This window comes from Daucus carota, chromosome 2, assembly GCF_001625215.2.
Source record: "Daucus carota subsp. sativus chromosome 2, DH1 v3.0, whole genome shotgun sequence".
Classification (NCBI taxonomy): domain Eukaryota; kingdom Viridiplantae; phylum Streptophyta; class Magnoliopsida; order Apiales; family Apiaceae; genus Daucus; species Daucus carota.
In genome coordinates, this window is record NC_030382.2 from 19,217,844 (window position 1) to 19,243,647 (window position 25,804).

At 34.8% G+C, this 25,804-nt stretch overlaps 2 protein-coding genes and 1 long non-coding RNA gene across 7 annotated transcripts; 2 read left to right on the plus strand and 1 right to left on the minus strand.

Moving 5' to 3' along the window:
* The first annotated feature begins 488 nt into the window (after positions 1-488).
* Positions 489-1,076, plus strand: LOC108207149 (uncharacterized). The gene has a single exon (XM_017377607.2). It carries the CDS (start codon positions 489-491, stop codon positions 1,074-1,076), a length of 588 nt encoding a protein of 195 aa, XP_017233096.2.
* Positions 1,077-5,378: 4,302 nt separating this feature from the next.
* LOC108208648 (uncharacterized) lies at positions 5,379-11,000 on the minus strand. Its single transcript, XR_001804362.2, has 2 exons — positions 10,874-11,000; positions 5,379-10,792 (listed from the first exon to the last, which is right to left on the minus strand). It is a non-coding gene; the product is annotated as an uncharacterized LOC108208648 (long non-coding RNA).
* Positions 11,001-11,223: 223 nt separating this feature from the next.
* On the plus strand, positions 11,224-25,310 carry LOC108208647 (uncharacterized). 5 transcript variants are annotated; one of them, XM_064086540.1, is made up of 9 exons: positions 11,224-12,080; positions 12,181-12,810; positions 13,209-13,844; positions 14,724-15,170; positions 18,545-19,095; positions 21,379-22,006; positions 22,842-23,228; positions 23,493-24,277; positions 24,612-25,310. In XM_064086540.1, the coding sequence occupies exons 1-9, from the start codon at positions 11,477-11,479 to the stop codon at positions 25,260-25,262; spliced, it is 5,319 nt and encodes a 1,772-aa protein (XP_063942610.1). In that variant the 5' UTR covers positions 11,224-11,476; the 3' UTR covers positions 25,263-25,310. The 5 variants fall into 5 exon arrangements, with proteins under 5 accessions (XP_063942610.1, XP_017234673.1, XP_017234675.1 ...); XM_017379184.2 differs by having other exon boundaries at positions 22,863-23,228; XM_017379186.2 differs by having other exon boundaries at positions 22,866-23,228.
* The last annotated feature ends 494 nt before the right edge of the window (positions 25,311-25,804 follow it).

Here is a 25,804-nt window from a genome sequence, read left to right on the forward strand (position 1 = left end):
GATATGCATGCAGGTAGTAACTTATAGTAAAAGAATGAACTTAATGCCATAAATTAAGGTGGGCAGTACAACTGTGATTCTTATGTGCGTGTACGTCAAATACAAGATTACCTAGAAATGGTGGCTAGTCTTTGTTCAAAGCCTTAAAATAATGTGGCAATATTAATGCTAATAGCTGGACACTGATGTAAGGCATGAGATCAACAACAGACAAGTATGGCCTATAAATACAGCCTCTCTACGTGTTAAATCAGATAGTAGTAGAAAACACTGAAGTGTAGTAATTGAGAGAAAAGAAAAAGAGGCGAAGCTCTAGTTGTGTGTTAGAAAGAAAAAGCTGTAGCTTAATTATATTGTAACTCTGCTTTGCGATTTTAGTATAAAGTGTGTGTTTGTTATACTAAATATTTAGTTATATTTTTGTAAACCCATCACGTTTCCAACAAGTGGCATCAGAGCTAGGTTATTTCGGAGAAGAAAAATGTCAGATGGCGCAACCACAAATTCCAAAGTTGACAGCACCAAATTACGGGAACTGGAGTATCCCAATGAAGGTGTTACTCGGTTCATACGATAATTGGGATATTGTTGAAAGTGGGTATGACAAGCCCGAGGATGAAGCCGTTCTTTCTTATGCGGAGAAAATGGCGTTAAAAGATTCCAAGAAAAAAGACCAAAGGGCGTTATATACAATTATTCAAGGAGTTGATGAATCAACCTTTGAAAAAATTTCAAATGCAAAAACGGCGAAAGACGCGTGGGAGATTCTGCAGAAATCATTCCAGGGTGTCGAGAAAGTCAAAAAGGTTCGGCTCCAAGTTCTACGTGGGGAGTTCGAAAATTTGAAGATGAAGAGTTCCGAAAATATTGGTGAATTTGTTACGCGTTTGAAAACGGTGACAAATGAGATGAAAAGAAATGGAGAAAGTCTCGATGATATTCGGGTCATGAAAAAGTTGCTCCGTTCATTAACAAGAAAATTTGATTATATTGTGACATCCATCGAGGAGTCAAATGACTTGTCCATAATTTCGATTGATGAGCTCGTAGGTTCTCTTCAAGCCCACGAGCAGTGAATGAACCCGTATGATGATGCAAGCCATTTGGAAAAGGCGTTGCAAAGCAAGGTGTCCATTGGTGACAGTTCTGGCAGTAGCAGTTCTGTACGTGGCAGAGGTGGCTTTAGAGATGGCTACCATGGTGGACGAGGACGAGGTAGGCAGTCCTTCAATAGAGGCCAGAATTCTGAAGGCTATCAGCCATCTGGTCGTGGTCAAAACTTTAGAGGCCGAGGACGAGGTGGATTTCAACAAAGAGGTGACAAGTCTCAATATCAGTGCTATAATTGTAATAAATATGGCCATTTCAGTTATGAGTGTAGAGCACCAAAGGTGGAAGAAAGAAGTCATTTTGCTGAAGCAAAAGAAGATAAAGATGTTGGCTCTGCTATGTTTCTCACTTACAAAGGAGATAAAGGAGGCAAGAAAAATACATGGTATCTTGACTCGGGAGCCAGCAATCACATGACTGGTCATAAGGAATTATTCACAGAGATAGACGACACCGTCAGCGGAGAAGTTACTTTTGGTGACTCGTCAAAGATTCCGGTCAAAGGAAAAGGTATTGTCACGATCATGTGAAAAAAAGGTGAAAAGAAATATATAAATGATGTTTATTATATTCCTGCATTGAAAAATAATATTATCAGTCTTGGCCAACTTGTGGAGAAAGGATATAATATACAGATGCAGGACAATTCCCTAATTATCAGAAATCAAGCTCCGGAATTGATTGCAAATGTGGAGATGTCAAAGAATCGTTTGTTTACGCTTGATATGCAAACGAAGGTGCAAAAGTGCTTAAAGTCGGTCATTAAAAATGACTCGTGGTTGTGGCACTTGAGATATGGTCATCTTGGATTTTCTAGCCTGAAATTATTGTCAAAGACAAAAATGGTGGACGGTTTGCCAGAAATCAACAAACCAGAAAATTTTTGTGAAGCATGTGTAAAGGGGAAGCAACATCGACAAAGTTTTCCCGTTGGAAAATCATGGAGAGCCAGGAGGCCATTGGAGATTGTTCACACACATATATTGCTGGTCCATTTGATATCTCATCACTTGGAGGTAATAGATATTACCTAACATTTATTGATGATTTTAGTAGGAAAAGGTGGGTGTATATCATCATAGAAAAGTCGGAGGCTCTTGATAAATTCAAAGAGTTTAAAGCACTAGAAGAAAATCAAAGTGGTCATTATTTGAAGGTACTCAGATCAGACAGAGGAGGCGAGTATATTTCTAATCTGTTCAGAAGTTTTTGCAGAGCACATAGAATCAATCATCAGTTGACAACGGCCTATACTCCTCAACAAAACAGCGTTGCAGAAAGAAAGAATCGCATTATTCTTGACATGGCAAGGAGCATGGTGAAAGCAAAGCACTTGCCGAGAACTTTTTGGGCCGAAGCCTATCTATGTGCTGTTTATTTGTTGAATCGTTGTCCAACAAAAAGTGTCAGAAATAAAACTCCAAATGAAGCATGGAGTGATAGCAAACCATCAGTTAGACATCTCAGAATTTTTGGGTGTATTGCATATGCCCATGTCCCAGATCCGAAAAGAAAGAAGCTAGATGATAAAGGCGAGAAGTGCATCTTTACCGGATATGACGAAAGGAGCAAGGCGTACAGACTCTATAATCCCCTGACGAAGAAATTAATCATTTCTCGAGATGTTGAGTTTGATGAATCAGATTACTGGAGATGGAGCGAGGAAGAAAGAAAAGTTGCTGGTTTATTTTTCAATGATGATGATGATGATGATGATGGTGATGACTCCCACATTGAAGATGGCGGAGATGATGATCAAACTCCTCCACAAAGTCCGAATCAACAAACTCCCGCATCAACACCATTGGATTCAAGTGGAAGCAGAAGTTCAGGGGGAGCACCAAGAAAAATGCGGAGTTTGGATAATATCTATGAAGCAACGAGTCCGGTACAAACAACCTTTGATTATTCCTTATTTTGTCTAATGGCTGAATGTGATCCAGTTACATTTGAGGAAGCTTCAAAAGAAAGCATATGGAACAAAGCCATGGATGAAGAATTTGGTGCAATCAAGAAGAATGACACATGGGAGCTCACAGATCTTCCAGAAGGACACAAAACAATTGGTGTCAAATGGGTCTATAAGACAAAGACCAATCAGGATGGTGAAGTGGAGAAATACAAGGCAAGGTTGGTGGCTAAAGGCTACAAGCAAAGATATGGCATTGACATGATGAGGTGTTTGCTCCAGTTGCACGAGTTGACACCATCAGACTTCTTACAGCAATTGCCGCTCAAAATCAGTGGAAGATTTACCAAATGGATGTAAAGTCAGCATTTCTAAATGGTTATCTCGAAGAAGAAGTTTACATCGAGCAACCTCCAGGATATGTTCAGAAAGGCCAGGAAGATAAAGTCTACCGGCTAAAGAAAGCATTGTACGGACTAAAATATGCACCGAGAGCGTGGAACACAAGGGTTGATGAGTACTTCCAGAAAAATGGTTTTGTGAAGAGTCCATATGAGCATGCACTCTACACGAAAACAAATTCAGGGGGAGATATTATGATCGTTTGCTTATACGTGGACGACATGATATTTACCGGAAACAATCCTAGTATGTTTGATGATTTTAAGAAAGTTATGACTAATGAATTTGAGATGACAGATATTGGTCAAATGTCATACTTTCTTGGAGTCGAGGTGCAGCAAAGCAAAGATGGAATTTTTATGTCTCAGAAAAAATATGCCGAGCAGATTTTGAAGAAGTTCAGAATGGAGGAATGTAAGCCAGTAAGCACGCCAGCTGAAGCAATCATAAAGCTCAGAATTGATTCAACAAGATAGTCGGTAAATCCGACATTATTTAAAAATTTGGTTGGAAGTCTGAGGTACCTAACTTTCACTCGTCCGAATATCATGTATGCAGTCGGATTGGTTAGTAGGTAGATGGAGAAGCCGAAGCAAGATCATTTCATGGCGGCTAAAAGAATTTTGAGATATATTAAAGGCACACTTAATAATGGCTTGTTTTATACTCATTCTCAAAATTCAAAATTAGTTGGCTACTCAGATAGTGATTATGGTGGTGACTTGGATGACGGGAAAAGCACATTAGTGTATGCTTTTCATATTGTCTCGGCAATATTCTCATGGTCATCAAAGAAGCAACAGACAGTCGCTCTTTCAACATGTGAGGCAGAATACATCACAGCAGCAGCATGCGCATGTCAAACTATTTGGTTAAGCTATATTTTGGGCGAGTTAAATCTTGTCAAGGAAGAACCGGTTACTATTTACGTGGATAATAAATCCGCTATTTCACTTGCGAAAAATCCGGTGTCACATAGTCGAAGCAAGCACATCAACATTAAATATCATTTTCTTCGTGAACAAGTAAATGAAAAAATTGTGGAATTGGTGCACTGCAGAACTGAAGAAAATCTAGCAGATATTTTCACAAAACCGTTGAAGCCGGAGATATTTCATAAAATGAAAAGAAGCTCGGGATGGAAAGTCGAGTTTGAGGGGGAGTGTTAGAAATCAAACTCTCGCAAGATAGTAAATGAAGCAGCTATAACATCCTGGAAATATGGTGGGCGATGGTTTATTCATATCTAACGTCAAGAGTTCACACAAGGATATGCATGCATGCAGTAACTTATAATAAAATAATGAACTTAATGTCATAAATTAAGGTGGGCAGTACAACTGTGATTCTTATATACGTGTACGTCAAATACAAGATTACCTAGAAATGGTGGCTAGTCTTTGTTCAAAGCCTAAAAATAAGGTGGCTATATTAATGCTAATAGCTGGACACTGATGTAAGGCATGAGATCAACACAAGACAAGTATGGCCTATAAATACAGCCTCTCTACGTGTTAAATCAGATAGTAGTAGAAAACATAGAAGTGTAGTAATTGAGAGAAAAGAAAAAGAGCCGAAGCTCTAGTTGTGTGTTAGAAAGAAAAAGCTGTAGCTTAATTATATTGTAACTCTGCTTTGCGATTTTAATATAAAGTATGTGTTTGTTATACTAAATATTTAGTTATATTTTTGTAAACCCATCACGTTTCCAACAGTTCAACGATTATTTAACATGGAGGGTATCAATAATGGACTCCATTATTTTTCCTGTCACTGCTCACACAGTCAAGTATTGATGAATATATTGTGGTGTAAAATTTCAAAGTAGGTCCTTATTGTCGCCAGTTTGATGTAAATTGGTTGTTGGGTTTAGTAGTGAAAGAGGATCCAGACGTTTTCACAGCCGAATATTTGTAACAATTAGCCAATGGCTACTTGCCAAAATCACATACAATAATTTAAAGTTGATAGAATAAATTCCATGTAGTGCGTAGGGCTCTTGCTTTAATCATCAGTAGTAAAACATTGAACGTGCACCAGTACTTTTGTCCGGTGGTATAAACTTGGTATCTTAGTTCAAATGTTGAAAGCGCCATCATGAAATATGAAGAAGATCCTGCTCAAATTGATAAGCCATTAACATATATATGAACTAGGAAATTTGATCACCAACCTGGACTTTGCTTTGTGATAGACATTCTGATCCATTTTAAGAGCTAAAATTTGCTCTCAACTCCCTGTTACTCTAATCCAAAGCTATTGCAAAATTACGATACAACTTTGTCAAAGCTTAGAAAATATCAGAAGAAGAAGAATATATATAGTCTAGTCCTGATTAATGGGAAGGGGTGCATCAATTATTGTATGTCACTAGAAACAAATCAGGTAGTAGTCACTTTAATCACGTTATACTTTAATGAATAGGCTTGCCACTGAATAAAGAAAATTCCAGCTCTCGATCAGTCTCAATGTCTCATCTCACAAACCAACAAAACTTACTCCTCCTACTTGATAATACCATGTGCATTGAACTTTTCTATGTCTCCAACAATTAAATGGGCCCGCTTTCATTTCCTGTATCATGGTCCTTGTGTGGGGACTTATTGTATTCTTCCTGTAAATTAATTGTTAAGTTTAGTAGCCATAATGGATTTATAATCTTAAACTTATAACAAAAAACATATATGAATTCACTTGATTGGTACACTTCTAGCTTTAGTTATCAATAGAGAAATGGAAAATGTTCAGTAAAACATTGAATGTGCAGTAGTATGATGCGGTTTCATCCACCTCTATACACTTTTACTCTCTAATTTTCAGAAGATGGAAGGGCTTAATTATAAAGTTCACAAAGTTGTTAATCCTCAAAGATGAGGAAGATCCTGCTCAGATTTATATGCATAAAAATTTAAATGAACCCGGCAATTTTAACAACAAACTGGCTTGCTCTGTGATAGGCATTTTGATCCACTTTAAGAGATAAAATATGTTTTATTATTTTGGGCCAAATTGCATGTAGTCTACTGATATAGTTGGAGAAGAAGGTATGTATTTAACCCATCAGAATAACTTTAACGGGGATCAAAAGTTCAGCAATGTTGTCCAGCTCTGCTTTACAGAGCTAAAAAAGTGAAACTATAAGCTTATAAGAACTTCTTCCACAGTCTCATTCAGGATGAGAAGATTACTGCAGGCTCAACTCCTGCACTATACATGGTCACTTGAAAATTTCCGCTTGATTAGCATCTGACTTGAGCCTCAGCCTTCAATTTGTCTAAATAATGTTAGTAAATATATGAAACAAAAATTTGTGAAGGCGAATACTATAAAACCATCTATTAAAATCACTTCCACTTCACTCTTCTTATCTTACCATATGAACACAACCAGAAAAAGAATGGACTTGAAACCACTACAAGAAAAAACACTAAAAGCCATCAAATAAAAGCAACCAAGTATAAAAGTCACCGGAAATAGTCGTTATTCAAAATAGAAATTTGAGCTGACTAGCGACCGTGTTTGGTCGCTTTTATTGACGGTCGTTTTTGTTTGGTGGCTTTTTATAAGAGGTCGCTTTTGTTTGTTTGCTTTTAAATATACTAGGTCTTGCGGTCGCTTTTAACTTTTATGTGTTGAGTGGGAAAATTCCCGTGCTCGAAAAGTAAAAAATATAAAAACAAAAGCGACAGTTTTATAGTCAATTTACAGATCAAACATTCTAAAAGAGAGAGGACACCATATATATTGTTAACTTATCTTCACATATATATCAACAATATAACACTGATACTAATTACTTACCGAAAGGCAGCTGCGAGTTCATGATTTTTTCTGCCTCCCTATTTATTTGTTTAAGCTAGGTTTACATCAGATAAATATGTGTATTTAATGTTAGTGGTAAGTATGCAAGTCAAATATAGCAAAAAAATTTATTACTCATCAAGCATGAAACAATTTAATCAAATTCCAAGTTTAGAGCAACCCCAATGCAAGCTCTCCTTACTCATATTTGATCTAGGTGGACAAGATTTAGGGGTTAGGATAAAAAATCAGTCCTCCAACGCAACATTCTATCCCCTAAAAATTTTAGGGGAGAGAAAACTCATCCCCAGAGCAACCCCAATGGTGTTACTTATCTTCGACCCCTAAAATATAATAAAATAATGATTACCTAAAATATAAGTAAGCAAAAACTTGTTTTACTCCAATGGTATTCCCTATATTTGAAAAAAAAAAATTTATTAAAACTTTTACTATGGTGGGGTAGATAAAAAAAGGAGGGAAAATAAAAAATGAAAGAAAATGAGAGAGAAAGAGATGAGTTGGAAGAAATAGAGGCTCACTTTTCTATCCCCAAAAGAAGGGGTTTTGTTTTCTCTCACCTAAAAATTTTAGGTAAGGAGAGGATGGTTGGAGTGAAGAATTTTTACTTCAACCCCTATTTTTGTCCACGTAGGCTCATTATAGGTAAGGGAGGTGTTCCCTTGGAGTTGCTCTTATTTGAGGGAGCAAAAAGTCAACCCCTATAATGTCACATCATCAATATACTTAAAATATAACATATATTTACTCCAACTCTACCTTTTCTCACATATATTACCTTAAATATTGGATAAATACTAAATTTTAAATTATAAGTAACAGGTATAGGTAATACCATTGGAGTAAAACAATTTTTTGCTTACCTATATTTTAGGTATCTATTATTTTATTATATTTTAGGTAACCAATATAGGGATTACCCTTGGAGATGTTTTTATGAGAAAAAACTTGAGAAAGAGAGAGAGAGAGAGAGAGAGAGAGAAAAGGGTTAGAAAAGTGAAGAAGAATCATGGAAGAAGTAGGAACATTGGTTCATAAATTAAGGAAACATTGGTTCATAAATTAAGTAATACCTACCTTAACTTTCCTTAAATTGTTACATTAAATGCATCATTTATGAATTAGATTACAGTATTTGTACTTGTACCAGGGGTCCTATGTTATCACATGTTCTTTAATATTAGGATAATACTACTGGATATTCCAAATTATTTTCAATCAAATAGGTGATATGTCAATTGGGATGATTATATTAATGAGGTTGTTGATACAAGTGTATCTGTAATATAAACCCGTTGTACAACATACTAAAACATGACCTTCTGTTATACAAATACACTTGTCGGATACTCTTATCAACAAGGGTAGCTAACTACATAAACTGTTGTCTGTATAGCTACTAACAACACAAATCCAAAATAAATCCAAAATAAGACTAATGTTGTGAAACCCTTATAACAACACTTTCTTAAACAAACATGTTGTTGTTTCTGGATGTGGCACAACACGCCCTAAAATATAAACAATTGTGCTTCTTTTTCTCACACAACGGTTCGTACCATTGTCTGAGTTGCGTATCAGACGGCACCTCAATAGACCACGGTTTTCTTTGGCATCAGACAACGGGCAAAAACCATTGTCTGATGCCAGTTTTGTTGTAGTGTGAGAATGAGAATGAGAATGAGAATCGGGAATCGGGAATGAAGGGTACAGGAAGGAATGACATCCGAAAGGGGTGTTAAAGAAATCATTTCCCGCTATGTAATATCAGTCCAAGTTGTAAACTATTAGATGAAATTGTAAGATAATAAAACTGATAAAAAGCTAGAGGTTGTGGGGAGTAGGCAGGGAGTTAAAATTCCTGAAAGAACTAGCAAAGCAGAAACAACATATCTTTTTTATAGGTGCAGCAAAATCCTCACTCAAGTCCACAGATCTGTGGAACTTCTTATTTGTTTTCGCAAGTTTCCACCAGGTATATACATGTATCAATTTTAAATGATAACCCTAAAGCAAATGAAGTTCAGAAATTGAAAACCAGGGGTCCACAATTCAGGTATCGTACGAGCACGAGGAGTGTCTCTCAATAATGAAAACCAGTTGTATCAACCTGTTCTTGTGCCTGTTTGGGTTCAGTCGAACCATATTGGTTTAATATATCTGCTTCCATATTATAATTTAGCTGGAGCCTGGAGCATCAGCATCTCCTGTAATGGCAGCATAATACAAAGCATCTAGATCCATAACTACTATATATTATTCTACCAGGGCTCCTGGCTATATAAGTTCATATAAATCAGATCGAATCACTGGATTAATAGAAGAAACTTACTCCTAATTATTGGAAAGGGATGCATATAAATTAGGAGCAGCAGTGGAAGTTGTGAATTATTACTCCTAATTATTGGCTGTTGGGCAAAGGATTAAAAGAGGAGCTCGACGTCTTCAGAACCGCAGAACGGAGTATTTGTGAATTAGCCAATTGCCGCTTGCCAGAATGAAATACAATAAACTAGAATACAATAATTTAGAGTTCAAACAATAATTGCCATTCCGTCCCTACAATCATTAATAGAAAAATGGAAATTTTGTTGTAAAACTTTGAATGTGCACTAGTACTTCTGCTGGGTTCCCTACACTTTGTTTCTTATTTTAAATTATGAAAGTGGTAGATTAAATGAAGTTAAGAAAGTTGATACTCATCAAAGATGAAGAAGATCCTGCTTCGATTGATATGCCATACACATCTATATAAACTAGGAAATTTGATTTAAAAAAATGTGGATTTGCTTTGTGATAAACATTCTGATCCATTTTAACGGATAAAATTTGCTATCAACTCCCTAATTAAACCAGCATTAAGATTCCCCTCATGGGATTGGGTTGTCAAAGGATTCAATAGAGACCTCTTTGGTAAATAATGGGATATGATCAACTAAGCACAATGACCTTCGAGCAACCAGCACCTCTTCAAGGTATCATATCTCCCATATGATATGTGGAGCATGATGAATTTTACCATTACTATTCACGTGTGTTTCATTATAACAACATGAGTATTCGCTTAATTATCTTCCTAATCATCAAGAGTAATTGCCTTGAAGACACTCAAGTATTCGCTTAATCAGCTTCCTAATACCATAACTTTTAACTCAGCACACTATATTTCAATAGTTATTTAACATGGAGGGTATCTATAATGGACTCCATTATTTTTCTTGTCACTACTCACACAGTCAAGTATTGATGAATATATTGTGGTGTAAAATTTCAAAGTAGGTCCTTATTGTCCCCAGTTTGATGTAAATTGGTTGTTGGGTTTAGTAGTGAAAGAGGATCTAGACGTTTTCACAGCGAAATATTTGTAAAATAATAAGCCAATATCCACTTGCCAGAATGACATACAATAATTTAAAGTTCATACCATCATTGCCATGTAGTGCGCAGGGTTCATGCTTTAATCATCACTAGTAAAACCTTGAACGTGCACTACTTTTGTCCGGTGGTGTAAACTTGGAACTTGGTACCTTAGTTCAAACGTTGAAAGTGCTACCATGAAATACGAAGAAGATCCTGCTCAGATTGATAGGCCATTAAAATACATATGAACTTGGAAATTTGATTACCAACCTGGACTTTGCTTTGTGATAGACATTCTGATCCATTTTAAGAGCTAAAATTTGCTCTCAACTCCCTGTTACTCTAATCCAAAGCTGTTGCAAAATTATGATACAACTTTGTCAAAGGCTTACAAAATATCAAAAGAAGAAGAATATAGTCTAATTTCCCCTTGTATATATATAACCACCATCACGGCCTAGTCCTGATTAATGGGAAGGGATGCATCAATTATTGTATGTCACTACAAACATTAATTCAGGTAGTAGTACACTTTAATCACGTTATACTTTAATGAATAGGCTTGCCTCTGAATAAAGAAAATTCCAGCTCTATCAGTCTCAATGTCTCATCATCTCACAGACCAACAAAATTACTCCTGCAGTTAGACCACTCCTACAGTATTTACTTTTTAGTTTTCAAAATTATAATGCATCATCATCATTACCAAGCCCAACAACCATTTTACATCACCACAGCGTAGCATTTAGGTTGGTCAGCATCTTCTTAATATACCAAGCTTCTAGTTACATAACTAGCTCCTGGTTGCTAGCAAGTTTGTTGTATTATAATTTATAATCCCAGATATTCCACCAGGCAGAGTAAAATATAGTTATGGATCTGGATACTCTGTTCGATGCTGCCATGGCCGGGGATGCTGATGCCACTGCCAAATTGGAGATGGAAGCTGATAGACTGTTCAAATATGATGAAGAAACTATCCTTCATCTGCAATCAGTGAAGGGAAATACAGAACGTGTGAGATTCATTTTGAGGGAATTTCCACACAAAAATCTTTTGACTAAGCTTAGTAAATATAATCATTCAGCACTTCACTTAGCTATATATCGAGGAGGACACACCGAAGTGGCTCAGGTCCTCATTGATGCAGCTCGCCATTTGCCTCCTCCTCCTCCTTCAGATGATGATGATAATTCAGTGACTTCTTTTCAAGCTTTTCTCAGGCAAGGTGATAAAGATATGGACACGGCCTTACATGCAGCAGTCAAGTATGGTCACCTGGATATTGTTAAGCTACTAGTAGAGGCCGACCCGACTGATACACATATTCAAAATGATGACGGTAAAACACCCATGTACATAGCTGTGGAGAAAGGGCTCAACGATATAGCAGACATTATCTCTACAACTTGCACTGCACCATCTTTGCTGGGGCCTCGTGGTAGTACTGTGGTGCGTATTAAAAATCTGGACCAAGGTATGCTCTTTAAACACTCTTTTGGTAGTTCTTTGTTACTTTTAAGCTTAATTCTTTATGTTTTTTGCTAAAAGCTTTCTTCACATATACACACATATAGGTAAGAGCCAGGGGGGAACAACATACAAAATTATGGATAGATACGCTTTTTATGTGGCGGCCATTGAAGGAGATGATGATGCAATTCATAATTTGGAAATGCAAGCTGATATATTCAACGGAGGGGAAGAAACTATCCTTCACGGTGAATCTGAAAATAAATATGCAGAACGTGTGCGAGTTATTCTGAGGGAGTTTGCAAAAAAAAATCTTTTGGCTACGCTGACTGCAGAGAAACAAACTGCACTTCACTTGGCAGCAATAAATGGACACACTGACTTGGCTGAGATCCTCATCGATGCAGCTAGACATTTGCCTTCTTCAGATGATGATAATACTCGTGATAAACCAGTTACTTCTTTTCAAGCGTTTCTTAGGCAATCTGATCTGAATGAGGACACTGCCTTACATAAAGCAGTTTTGAAAGGGCACGCTCCTATTGTTAAGCTATTAGTAGAGGCGGATCCAAGTGATACACATATTCAAAATTGGTCTGGTGAAACACCAATGTACATAGCAGTGGAGAAAGGGTTGAATGATATAGCAGAGATCATCTCAACAACTTGCACTGCTCCATCTTTGCTGGGACCTGATTGTAGTAGTGTTGTGCCTAACAAGAATTTGGACCAAGGTATGCCTTATAAAGACTCTGTCTCTTGCCTCTTTTTTTTAATGTTAGACATATATACTATAAAGGCATGCATACCCTTTTGGTAATTAAACTATGGGGCCGTTTGGATGAGCTTATAATAAGTGCTTCTTGGTTAAAGTGAAAAAAGTGAAGTAGAAGTTAGAAACAAGTTATAAGACTTACAAGTGATTAAAGTGTTTGGGAAATAAGTAGAAGCCATTACACAAACGGTACGAATAAGTGCTGCTAACTTATAAACCGAGAAGCTCGGCTTAAAAGTGGCTGCCAAACACCCACTATATTTAGTTCCTATTATGTAAATTTTTTCTTGACCTATATATTCAATGTCATGATGATTCCTTACATACACACGATTTGACACATGTTTATCTATATAGCTAAAAGCCCTGGTGGAACCCTCTATAAAATTATGGACAAAGATGCTCTGTATTCAGCTGCCATTGCTGGAGATGATGATGCCATAGCTGCATTGGAGATGCATGCTGATAAACTGAACAAATACGAAGAAACTATTCTTCACACAGAATCCGAAAACGGAAATACAGAACACGTGCAATTTATATTAAAGGAGTTTGCTGAGAAAAAGCTTCTGGTCAAGCTTAACAAATATAAACAGACAGCACTTCACTTAGCATCGTGTGAAGGACATACAGAAGTGGCTGAGATCCTCATTAATACTGCTAGACAGTTGCTCCCTCCTTCTCTAGATGATGATAATCCAGTGACTACTTTTCAAGCTTTCCTTTGGCAAGCTGATGATAAAATGGAGACTGCCTTACATGATGCAGTTAGGAAGGGTAATGTGGGCCTTGTTAAGCTATTAGTGGAGGCGGATCCAAGTCATCCGCACACACAGAACAGTGAAGGTGAAACACCGATCTACATAGCTGTGGAAAGAGGGTATTACGATATAGCAAAGATGATCTGTACAACTTCCACCGCTGCTCCTAATTTGGATGCTCCTGCTGGTAGGACGACTGTTTTACATATTCTTATCAACAATCTCGACAAAGGTATGTAGGATATATGTTGTATATAACAATTTAATATGCTTTAAGATACTTTTTTTTTGTTTTTTTAGATGTACAGGCCCTCTTAAAACCCCTAAGCTAAGAATTCTTACAACCTTGTCATATTAATAACTGTTATGGATCAGAACTGCAGATATGTAAAAAGTATCATGTTTATATATTATATTTTAAAATTATTTTTAAACATGTAAAAAACATAAATTTAGATTTAGATAAGAACCTTAGTGGTTTCATTATTTTTTCTTCAAAAAAACGTTGGAAATTAATCATAATATACAAACTGGTTCTACAGTAGAACCATATTCATCCAGAGTGATTCTACAGTAGAACCAAATTTAAAAATCAATTTTTTTTACTTAGATTGTATGTGTTAAATTGTTTATACATGTTATGTATGATTAGTATTCTACATTAGAATCAAAATTTATGCATAAGTATGTCTAATTTTAAAATTATTAATGAAATTTTAAAGTAGAATCAAATGGTTCTCCACGGGACTCCATATAAGATGGTTCTCCATGGAACAATAGCCTATATTATATATATATATATAATTCTTTTATAATGTTGATAGACTAGTTTATAACCCGTATATGACATTTATAATTTAATTGTCTATATTTTAAATTTAGTTATAGTACTGATTATACAAAACACTCGTAAACACCTTTTGTGTTGCACTTTCCATAAAATGCGACTTTCAAGTTTCTAACAGGTCTTGGACTCAACTCGTTATACTTAATAATAACAAACAGTATAGTATTTCTGCATCATAAAAATAAATTTTATAATAGCTTAAATGTTTCAAATACGAATATGTCCAAAGGGAGATTTTCTTCTAATATTACAGTACTTTCCTAGCAGGGGCAGAAGAAGAAGCAACCGCTGTAATTAAGTTAATCATTAAAGCAGTCAAACATGCAAATAAGCATGGGACCTCAGACGAGAGAGATCAAAGGTTAATGCAGTTCTTTAATAGGACTGATGAGAAGGGACGTATGATTTTAGAACTGGCAGTAGAGGAAAATCATCTGGACGTGGTTAAACTGATACTGGCAAAAAATCCAGTTTATGGCCGGCGCATATGGCGCATGTATCCTGAATTGATGGGTATCATGCCTTTAATTTACAGAGCCATGGATAACGAGAAACATGATATCGTCAATTTACTCACTCAAACATACCAAAGAGGAGTTCAAATGATGCAATTCCAAAAGGAGGTCCAAACCAGGGAGTCTGCCAATGTGCACCAATTCATATCTGCCAATGTGCACCAATTCATATCTGACATGGACAGGGGCAACGAAGGTATGTATAATGCCATTAATTTCAATATTACTTAAATTAAATCATACTAGCTTATAACTGGTGCAATGCAGTTATGTCATTTGTTATTTTATTATAAATATTTTAAATATAACTAATTTTATTGTGAAAATAAAATTATGATAGAATAACATGATTAAATAAATTTTGTATTTAACAGCCGAATAAATTCTTAATAGTTAAGTCTGTTAAATAGCTAATTAAAAATTAGATTAAACACACACACACACACACACACACACACACACATATATATATATATATATATATTTAGGGCTTTTTTCATAAATACCCAAGTCTAAACGATTTTTTGCAAAAATACTGTAACTTTTTAAAACAAATTGCAAAAATACTGTATCTGAAAAAATATTTGCAAAAATACGGAGGTTGCATATGCAACTGTATCTAGCAACCACATATGCAGTTTCGAAAAAATCTTTTGAAAATTACATATACAGACTTGAAAAAATCTTTTGAAAACGTGCAACTAATTGCAAATGGCTAAAAATGAATGCCCCTGCTGAGCCCATAGCAATAACACACAAACAACCCCAAAATCAATTATACTCAAACTTAAACCCGTGCGACTCACCATCAGCACCCGCCCACGGTCCCATATCTATCTGCCTTTATCTACTCAAACCCAACACAACCAACCACACTCCAACCTCTACACACCCATCACAGCCACCGTTCTAGTGACCACCATCCCCACCGCATCCCATTATCAGATTTGATATGCTCAAACTCAACATAACACAATTTGATCTAATTTGATCTGCCGTGATATGAACATCGTGTATTTCATCACAATCAAGAGAGAGCACGACGAATTTGTTAAATCTGAACTTTTGATTCTAGACGAGAGGAACATTTGGATGATCTCGATAATTAGTAATGTGAGTGAATGAATGATACTGTTTGTTAAAAATTCTACAAATATATCTGGATGATGATAATTTACTAGTATAACTTGTTAAATGAATAATATCATATGAAATTATATTTTGATTGAATCACATGAAAAAAATAAGATATACTTATTTATAAAGGATAAAAAAAATTAAAATTTCATGTTATTATAGATCTTCTATTGCATAAACAAGGTCTTTAAACACAACTACGTAACAATTAGAAAAAAGAATTACAATTTTAAAGTAATATGATCTCGAAGATCATTCATGTATTTGTAGCTTGAGATGTCCATTGTGTCTCATTTGTCGGTTGTTCCATGTCTTCGTGATTTTCTTCACCATCACTACTTTCATCGCAATGATGAAAGTATTTGTTTTCTAGTTTCTCTTTCCATATAAAATTATGAACTGCAATATTTTTAGTAGTTCTCTTTGTCTCTACGAAATATTTGAGTTTTGTTTTGTTTATGTACGAACAACGATTTCTATTGCAAACTCCATCATTCCATTCAAAACCTCGTGAAAATATTTATGTATTGTCTGAGTAGAGTGTTGGAATCTTCGTTCAACCTTTATAAAGCGATAATTATGACTTATAACTTGAAGAATATTTTTCTACGATTGTGGAGTATTGACTATCCCGAAGCCAACCACGTTGCTTAAAATGGTTATAAAGTTGAATATATGCAACACGAGAAAGACGCATCATATCTTAACACTGTATGCTGGAACTATCCATCAACTCTAATGTACAAGCAAATCCAAGTAATGAAGAGGTCTTATCTCTTATTCTTGAACGAACCTTTTCTAGATAACAATACATTATCGTTAAACATAACAATCGATCCTGAACATCCATAATATAATCAGTAAAAGACATAGTATATTTATTCAATGAAACTATTCAACAAAAACATGTATTTATGAAAAACCAGAATTCTACCAATCCAACATAAAACGTATTTATTCGACGCATCATAAAACCTTAACAAATAAGAAAGCTGCATATATACTAGTTACTTATTATGTAAATCTAAAACTTATTTCTTGGGGGGGCTAAAAAACATGCACCTTGTATGCTGGTTAACTAGCCGTACATTTCCCTCAATGTTACAAAATATGAACATGCATATCAGTAGTAAAAATATTTTTTTAAAATTTTTACCATTCAAATCGAATATTATTTATTTAAACAGAACTATGGAACCGGAGTTAGATAATTAGACTAAAAGTGGCTGAGGAAGTTAGAATAAAATCGCAAAACTATTAAGTTGAAATAAATTTGAAAACCACCACCATTACAATTACGTTTTACATAATTTGTAGTCGTACTATATACATCTTTTCATTGCCTTTAAATAAATTCATAGTAAATTTCCTTTGATATTCAGACTGTTCTACCACATAGCTTTGGTCATTTTTAAGAAGATAATTGAGCGTTTGTTGTACCCAACACAACTTACTAAACACGTCCAATGTACTTCTCCAATAACCTTAAGATTTTGGTAGAGTTCGCACTAACATATATACTTATGAACTGGTGACTGATGAGTGATCAAAAATCAAATGAAAAAGATATATACTACAAGCTTTCATGCCTTTAAATTAAGCAAGAAATGCACAATTGATAAGCTTCAAAGTATTAATAACACACATATGTAAAAACAACAGACAAAGAAAACGACATGAATATACTAATATTTACAATTTAGGTTGAGAAAGACTCGTACTTGGGTAGAACTAGAAGTGATTGACAGAGACTCAGATGAGAAGAAGATACATTAAATACCTAAATAGCAGAAATGATAAGAATAGGCACCAAAAAACCTCCGACGGTAGCGGGTTATCTTACACTACAAGAAAAGCGGCTTATTTCGACCGGCCAAATACGGTCGAAATTAGCTATTTTTGAGCAGAAACGGTCGAAAATAACGCAAAAAACTGGTCACATATAACCTAATTAGGAATCGATAAATTGGAGAGCTATTTGGACGATTGAGCGAGAAATTTGAGGATGCATCCTCCGGAAGTTCTTTACATGTCGGTCGAGAGAGTGTTTACTGTCCAATCCAAATAAATTGCTATCAAATAATCTTAACGAGGCCCATACTGAATGAGCTAATAATATCTATCATCCACTTGTTATGAAGTGATCTCTAATTGTTTTGTATGATATGTAATACATAGAGATAGGTTTAACCATATACAGTATATTCCTTTTTTTTTTAACTCTCAACATATTTTATAAATTTCTATGACATGTATAAGTAGAATTAAAAAACCCCCACAATGAATATTAGAAAAAATGAAATGCTCACAACAATTATTTCCATGATCAATCATCAGTTGATCCCTCGACTAGTTTTTAACAATTTGAAACCAGACCTACATATACGAAGAGAATAATGTATAACTGATTCAGTTATTGCAATTTGTTTGCAGAATATGTCCTCAGTGTGCTAAATAATTATGACCTCAAAGAGCTTGTAACATTTCATGACAATCTTGGATGGACAGCACTTCACCATGCAGTATATTATCAACATAATTTGATAATTGACAAGATAATACAAGCACAAAAGAGATATGGGCATGGATTTGTATATCCAGATAGGATAGCCACACCGTTCCATATAGCAGTCCAGAAAGGATATATGACTACTCTGCAACTTCTATTAAAGTTATGGCCAGCGACATCTTTGACATTTACTGGTAGTGATAGAAAGGGGCAGAATATACTACATTTGGCAGCATTGCAAAGTGGAAAAGAGATGATACTGTGCATTTTAAAATATTGTCCAGAAGTGTGCAAGGAGGACTTTGTAAACAAGAAGGATGATAATGGGGATACACCTCTTCACTTACTTATCGGTCGTGGTTGCTTCATTCCAGAATTCTGTACATACAAAGGACTCGATACAAGGATTGAAAATAAGAAAAAATGGACTCCTCGTGACATGTTGTATTTTGAAGATCAAATTATGGAGGATCAGGTACTTGCAAAAACTACTTCTACGTCCATGTTCATGGAAGATTCCCCTTGAATATAATGATAAATGCAATAAATAATATCTAAATTACAGTAGAAATTTTTTTTGCTTCAAATAATAAAAATATGTGTAAATCATCTTCCAAATATCTTACAAAAAATCATTCTTAAAAATAGATATACATGTGATTATCATATAATATTTTGAGGAAAAACAATTTTTCTCATTAAATCTTGTGTAAATATTTATATGGATCCCTCATATTCATTTAGGTGATGGTGGGTGAAGATTGATCATGTTAAACATTATCTCTTGGATTAATTAAAGTATGTTCAAGTTATTGTAATTTTTTATCTTTTGAAGAAAATTTTAAACAAATTATTAGAAATATTTATTATTACCCCATTTAAAATATTACTGAACCTTATATACATATAGGCAATTGCTCAAATATAAACCACTAAAATAAAAATTAAAATGACCTCACCCACCCCTATGTGTCATCACCCACCCCGTCATCACCCACCTAGGGCCCACCCTCATCCCTACTCAATCCACCCCGGGCCCTCTAGGGTTCACAGACCCTGAACAGGCTCTAGACAGTCTTAAAGAGCCAAATCATGGCCCCACCTTGGCCCCACTAGGCCCCGACCTGACCCTATTAGGCTCCACTTAGACCCCGTCTAGCCCATCTCGGAGTCCATGCCCGATCCCAAAACCCGCACCATTCTACTTAATCGCATTGATTTCTATTTAGTTTCTATTCTAGTAGTTTATATATATATATATATATATATATATATATATATATATATCATATAATTGAAAAAATATTAGAAATTATATTATTATAAAGTACATATTATCTATTTTAAATGTAATTTTCAGTATTCAAAATAATAAAAATAATAAAAAGATGTTCGTTAATATTTGGTCAAAAAATGGTGATTGAACATTAAAAGCGGACAACTAAGAAAGACAATATATTTCTAAATATATATTGATAATTCATATATATATATATATATATATATATATATATATATATATTTAGTAATAAAAAATGATTTAAATAGTTTATATATATAGTAATAATAATATGATTTAAATAATTGAATTAGGTTCCATGGAGACAACATATTTTTCGAGTATTAATGGAGTCCAAGATCTCCGCCATGCACTTAATTTGTCATCCGTCGGTCCATATGTTTTGACAGAAAAAATACTGTATAACATGGAGTAAATGAAAGCAGCCAATATATCTCGCTGACGTGTCAATAATACTAATCACATCATCTACACATCTCTTCAGGTTCTTAATTGTTGGCTGCAACTTGATCTCAAGTCATCTTAATTAGATTTTCATTACTCTCGCTCTTATCCTTTTCTCCACTCTCTTTTGAGTGTTTATGTTCTGCAATTTCTCTCCACTCTTTTTGTTGAATTGTTCTGCAGTTTCTCTTCGCTCTTCTGCCTAAATGTTCTCTTTTTGGATTTAATCTTTAGAAATACCCCCCTCAATTGATGGCTGCAACTTGATCTCAAGTCATTATAATTAGGTTTTTATTATTCTCGCTCTTATCCTTTTCTCCACTCTGTTCACAATGTTTATGTTCTGCAATTTCCCTCCACTCTCTTTGTTGAATTGTTCTGCAGTTTCTCTCCGCTCTTCTGCCTAAATGTTTTCTTGTTGGATTTAGTCTATAGAAATATCCCCACAAGCATCTGTACAAGTTAACTACATGCAGAACATTCATAGTGCTAACCCTTTGAATAAAATCAACAGACATATCAAAACTCATGTTCTGCGTCTTGCAAAGACTAGTTATATTTTTGATCGTATTTGATTTTTAGGGAACAATGTTCTTCGTTTGCTAATAAAATGAGTATGGTTTTGTTGTATATCTAATTGAGCCAGGTGAAGCAGTTAATTTGCAATAATGTCGCGCATATACGTATTTTGGCATATAGGTTAGTTTATTAATTTTAAAAAAAATTGTTTCAATCTACCTTTAATCCTGACCGTTAATTGATATATTTGCTTAATGGTGGATCTTGTGATCTTCAAGGACTCCAAATTTCGGGGTCTCAACAGGATCCAACTTTGTAGTTTGATAAACTATTTTTTTTACAAAATCTAAATCAACAAAAAGAACATGTGTATTATAAATAATGCACATATAAGTGTATTATGAACCATTCCCACTTTTCACTCTTTAGATCATTTATATAAAACATGTCTCCAAATAATAATAATTAATATTATTGTTTTTGTTTTATTTATAGGTACAAATCAAAATTATACTTGATGGTATCCAAACGGATCCTATACGGGATAATAAGTTCTCCCGTTCCGTGGTCCCAAGTAAACGAATGAGAAAAGATGTGATTTTTAATGAACGAGCAAAACTGATGATACATGAAAAGTATACAGCAATGAAAGAAGATCCTGATGTCATTGCCAATTGTTTTGCCGATGCCATTGGGGGAGATCCTATTTCCAAAGCTGCATTAAGGATGAAAGCTGATAAACTGAACAAATCAGGAGAAACTATCCTTCACGTTGAATCAAAGAAGGGAGATATAGAAAACGTGCGATTCATTGTGACTGAATTTGCAAACAAAAACCTTTTAAGCAAGATGGATATATCAGAACAAACTGCACTTCACCTTGCAGCACAACATGGACACACTCAAGTGGTTGAAGCTCTCATTCATGCCGCAAGACTTGTGCCTTCTTCGAATGATAGCAATGTTCAAAACAGTGAAGGCAAGACTCCAATCTACATAGCCGCAGAAAATGGTTACAAAGATATAGTAAAGGTGATCTGTAGGGATTGCAAAGCTCTGGTTTTAGATGGTCCGGGTGGTAGGACAACTGCTTTGCATGCTCTCATACAGAATATAGACCGAGGTATGAATATATGATTTTAATTTTATTAGGAGTTAGATTACTTTGTTAGAATAAATAGTATATGATAATTTCAGGGCCCATAAACTTGGAGGGCATCTAATAAATTCATAAACCTTTCCTCTGTGTTATTTATTAAGTTTTTAGGGTGATGGTCTCATATTTTTAAATTTTAATAATAATATTATATATTGATATATTCAAATAAAATGTGTTATATTAAAATATTCTACTGAGTATTTTATATGATTAAATGTGATAAACATTAAGAAGTTATCTTTATTATATATATTAATTAATGTTTGAGGAGGGGTTAAAATAAAAATAAGATTTATACTTAATATATTTCAATTGAGTATCCAGATATGTTTGTGGTGTTATTTATTTTTTTTTGTCAGGATGTTTGTGATGTTATTGTTTATATATACTTTTATTATTTCTGGTAAAACTGTGTAAACATAATATTTTGTGCATAATTTTTATATTATATTGAATTGTAAAATTGTAATTTCCTTGTCAAATTATAATAGGAAAATATTATAAGAGTCTTGAAGCAGTTGCTGAAAAACAAAGGTGCTTTTAATTGGATCCTTTGGGAACAATAATTGGGTTATTGGGAGCTATTCAAAATTAGAGAATTCAGTTTACTCTTAAAATTATATAAATAATTCAGTTTGCCAGAGGTCTTGAGCATTCTTCAGATCAATCTAAACACTTCAGATCAATCTGAACAGTTGAGATCAATTTTTGACACCTTATACCAATGGCTGTCAAACACCAAATTGGACTGAAGAGTAACTGAAAAAAGTAGTTTTAGCCGGTGTAACACTCATTTTAGCTTGTACTGATTACTTGACAGAAGGAACAGAAGGAGAGAGCGATGTGATTCGGATGATGGTTGATGCAGCCAAACGCTGGAGTAGTGTACAGGATTTTGAAGCATTATTTAGTAGAACAGACGAGCTGGGAAGAACTGTCTTGCAAATTGCTGTGGAGAGAAAAGATGTGAACGCTGTTAGACTGATACTGAAGGAAGATCCCGCCAATCAACCTGGTGGTGAAATGAAAAGAAATGGTCTCATGCGTTTAATCTGCAAGGCCATTGATGACGAGTGTAGTGATGATATTATCAAAGCACTCTCTCAAACATACAAAGCTGGAATAAAGGACCATGATCCCAACGACGTGCTTGACTTAATTCGTGCTATTCAAGAGCTTGATAAAGGTATGAACTAATACTTTATATATTTATCTTAGGACTATATAATACACTACATCGGAAGGCTAACAGTTGCTATCATATTTGATTATGTGATTCCTTCAAGTAATTTTAAAGCATGTGCAGAATATGTATGCTACTTCAAGTAAAATTTTCAGAATAATTGATACCATATGTGGTGTGAATCAAATTCAAAATTATTATGTGTATGTTCCTGTTTCACTTATGTTTGATATAATTAACCTAGTCATATATTTATTTTTTCTTCAGACTCTGTATTAAGTCTCTTGGGAAAGGCCAAAAAGCTTGTAACTTTTAAAGAGGATAATGGGTGGACACCACTTCACTACGCGGTGTATTACGAATTTGATGCCATACTTGATGCCCTAATAAAAGCACAAAAAGATTTGGAACACCCATTTGATTATGAAAATATGGAAGCAACTCCATTTTATGTAGCCATCGAACGTGGATATACTTCTACGTTGGTACGACTTATGGAATTATGGCCAGATTTGTCTTCTGATGAGTGCTCTCCATACACACTCGTTACTCAAGATGATCAAAATATACTACATATGGCAATTGTTGCTCGGGTTGGTGAAAATAGAAAAGCTGTTGCAACTGCTGCTGATAGTAGAAAAGAGATGGTACAAATGGAATTATGGCCAGCTTTGTCTTCTCATGAGTGCTCTCCATACACATTCGTAACTCAAGATGGTCAAAACATACTACATATGTCAGCTGTTGCTTGTGCTGGGGAAAATAGAAAAGCTGTTGTTGTTGCTGATGCTGTTGATAATCGAAAAGCTGCTGCTGATAACAGAAAAGAGATGGTACAAAGTATTTTGAAATATTGTCCGAATAAATACATGGACAAGATTTTGAAACAAAAGGATAAAAATGACGATACTCCTCTCCATCTACTTATCTCCCATGGTTGTTTTATTCCGGGACTGATAAAGCATAAAGGACTTAATACAATGGCAAGAAACAAGAGAGATTTTACTCCTCGGGACATGCTCTATGTTGAAGATGCTACTGTTGCCGATCAGGTACCTAAGGAACCTCACTCATATATTTTACTAATTGATGAAAACTAGTTTTCTGTCTTTTATGAAACAAAAAATAACGAGGTACCGTAAACGGTAAAACCTGTAGTCTTGTTTATTATGAGTATGTATTAAATGGTTACCTGTCTTTACCTTCCATTCTTGTGAACCTTGCTAGCTAGATCTTTAGCTAGATCTTTGGCTGCAGAGACAGGCAGGAGCAATTTTACTGCATTGATATATTTAATATCTCTAAAGTTTCATCGCAGTCTTATTATAAAGGATCATGTCTCTGTATCAAGATTATGAGTAATTCTTTGTTGACCTTTTTCTATAGGTGCATATTAAAATTGCCCTTGACGAGGTCCTGACTAGTAAATCAGGCTGGAAGCTTTGGGGTAAAAGAACAGAGAAGAAAGCGGATATTTGGAGATGTAATAAAACCCCCCCAAGTAAACGAAAGGAAAAGGATGTGAAATTTGAGGGAGAGAAGAAAATTTTAGAGAAACAGAGGACAAAGGATCGAAAAACATATAAAATGAGGACCAACACCCAAATACTAGTTACTGCACTGACAACCACAGTAACTTTTACGGTAGGATTTACTATGCCCGGTGGTCTCCATCAAAGTGGAGAGGTTGACGAAGGACTAGTGGTTCTTTCCAGAAAGAGAGCTTTTACTGTATTCATGGTATCGGATGCACTAGCTCTACTCATGTCAACATCTTCATTGTTTTTCTACTTCCTTGAGTCGATGAATGAAGATATCCACCAAGTGTCACTGCTTAATGCTTCATCAACTGTGCTTAACATTCTTTCTATTTCGGCAATGATGGTGACTTTTATTGCAGGGACGTATGTGGTCTTATCCGACACACCAGTTCTTGCCATAGCCATTTGCATCATCGGTTCTCTCTTCTTTCTTCTTATTCTTGTTCTATGGATCATCAAGATAGTATTTGATCGTTACAAAAGAAATAAAGATTGAGTATGCATGTCGTTATTTGAACATGTTTTAATGAATCTTCAGATATCATGATGTATCGTGCATGACTCCAATATCAAGTGATCTGTAATTGTGTATCATTCTTTTGTACCTAATACTCGCTTAATGATCTCAATATGCATTATAACTATTTCTGAAGCATAGGTTACCGAATATCCTTCTTAAAGCTGGAGAAGGAAAGAGGACTTCAACTCCCTATTAACCTTGAGTTACATTAGAAGTCAGAACCAGCGTCTCTATTTATTTCAAATAGATCATTTTAAACTATGAAACTTTCTTTTGTTGTTATAGAACTCTATGCTATGCATTTTATCCCAGTGAATTAGCTCTACACTTAATTTCATTTGTTAGTTTGAAATGGTCCTCCAACACAGCCTCATATTCTCCGCGTAAAAACTTGAAGAAAATTTATGTCTGGGCCCTTTAATATTTTAAAGATATATAACAGTCCAAATTTGAAGAAAATTAAAGCAAAGAATGTATATAATGTATCAGAAAATTTCAAATGCCACCTTGATACTATA

Excerpts from the sequence above, each read along its gene's own strand:
- LOC108208647 (XM_064086540.1), top strand. The coding sequence starts at position 11,477 with ATGGATCTGGATACTCTGTTCGATGCTGCCATGGCCGGGGATGCTGAT. Across the intron at positions 12,811-13,208 it reads TAACAAGAATTTGGACCAAG|CTAAAAGCCCTGGTGGAACC; the intron begins GTATGCCTTATA and ends TTATCTATATAG. Across the intron at positions 23,229-23,492 it reads TATTCAAGAGCTTGATAAAG|ACTCTGTATTAAGTCTCTTG; the intron begins GTATGAACTAAT and ends TTTTTTCTTCAG.
- LOC108207149 (XM_017377607.2), top strand. The coding sequence starts at position 489 with ATGGCGCAACCACAAATTCCAAAGTTGACAGCACCAAATTACGGGAAC.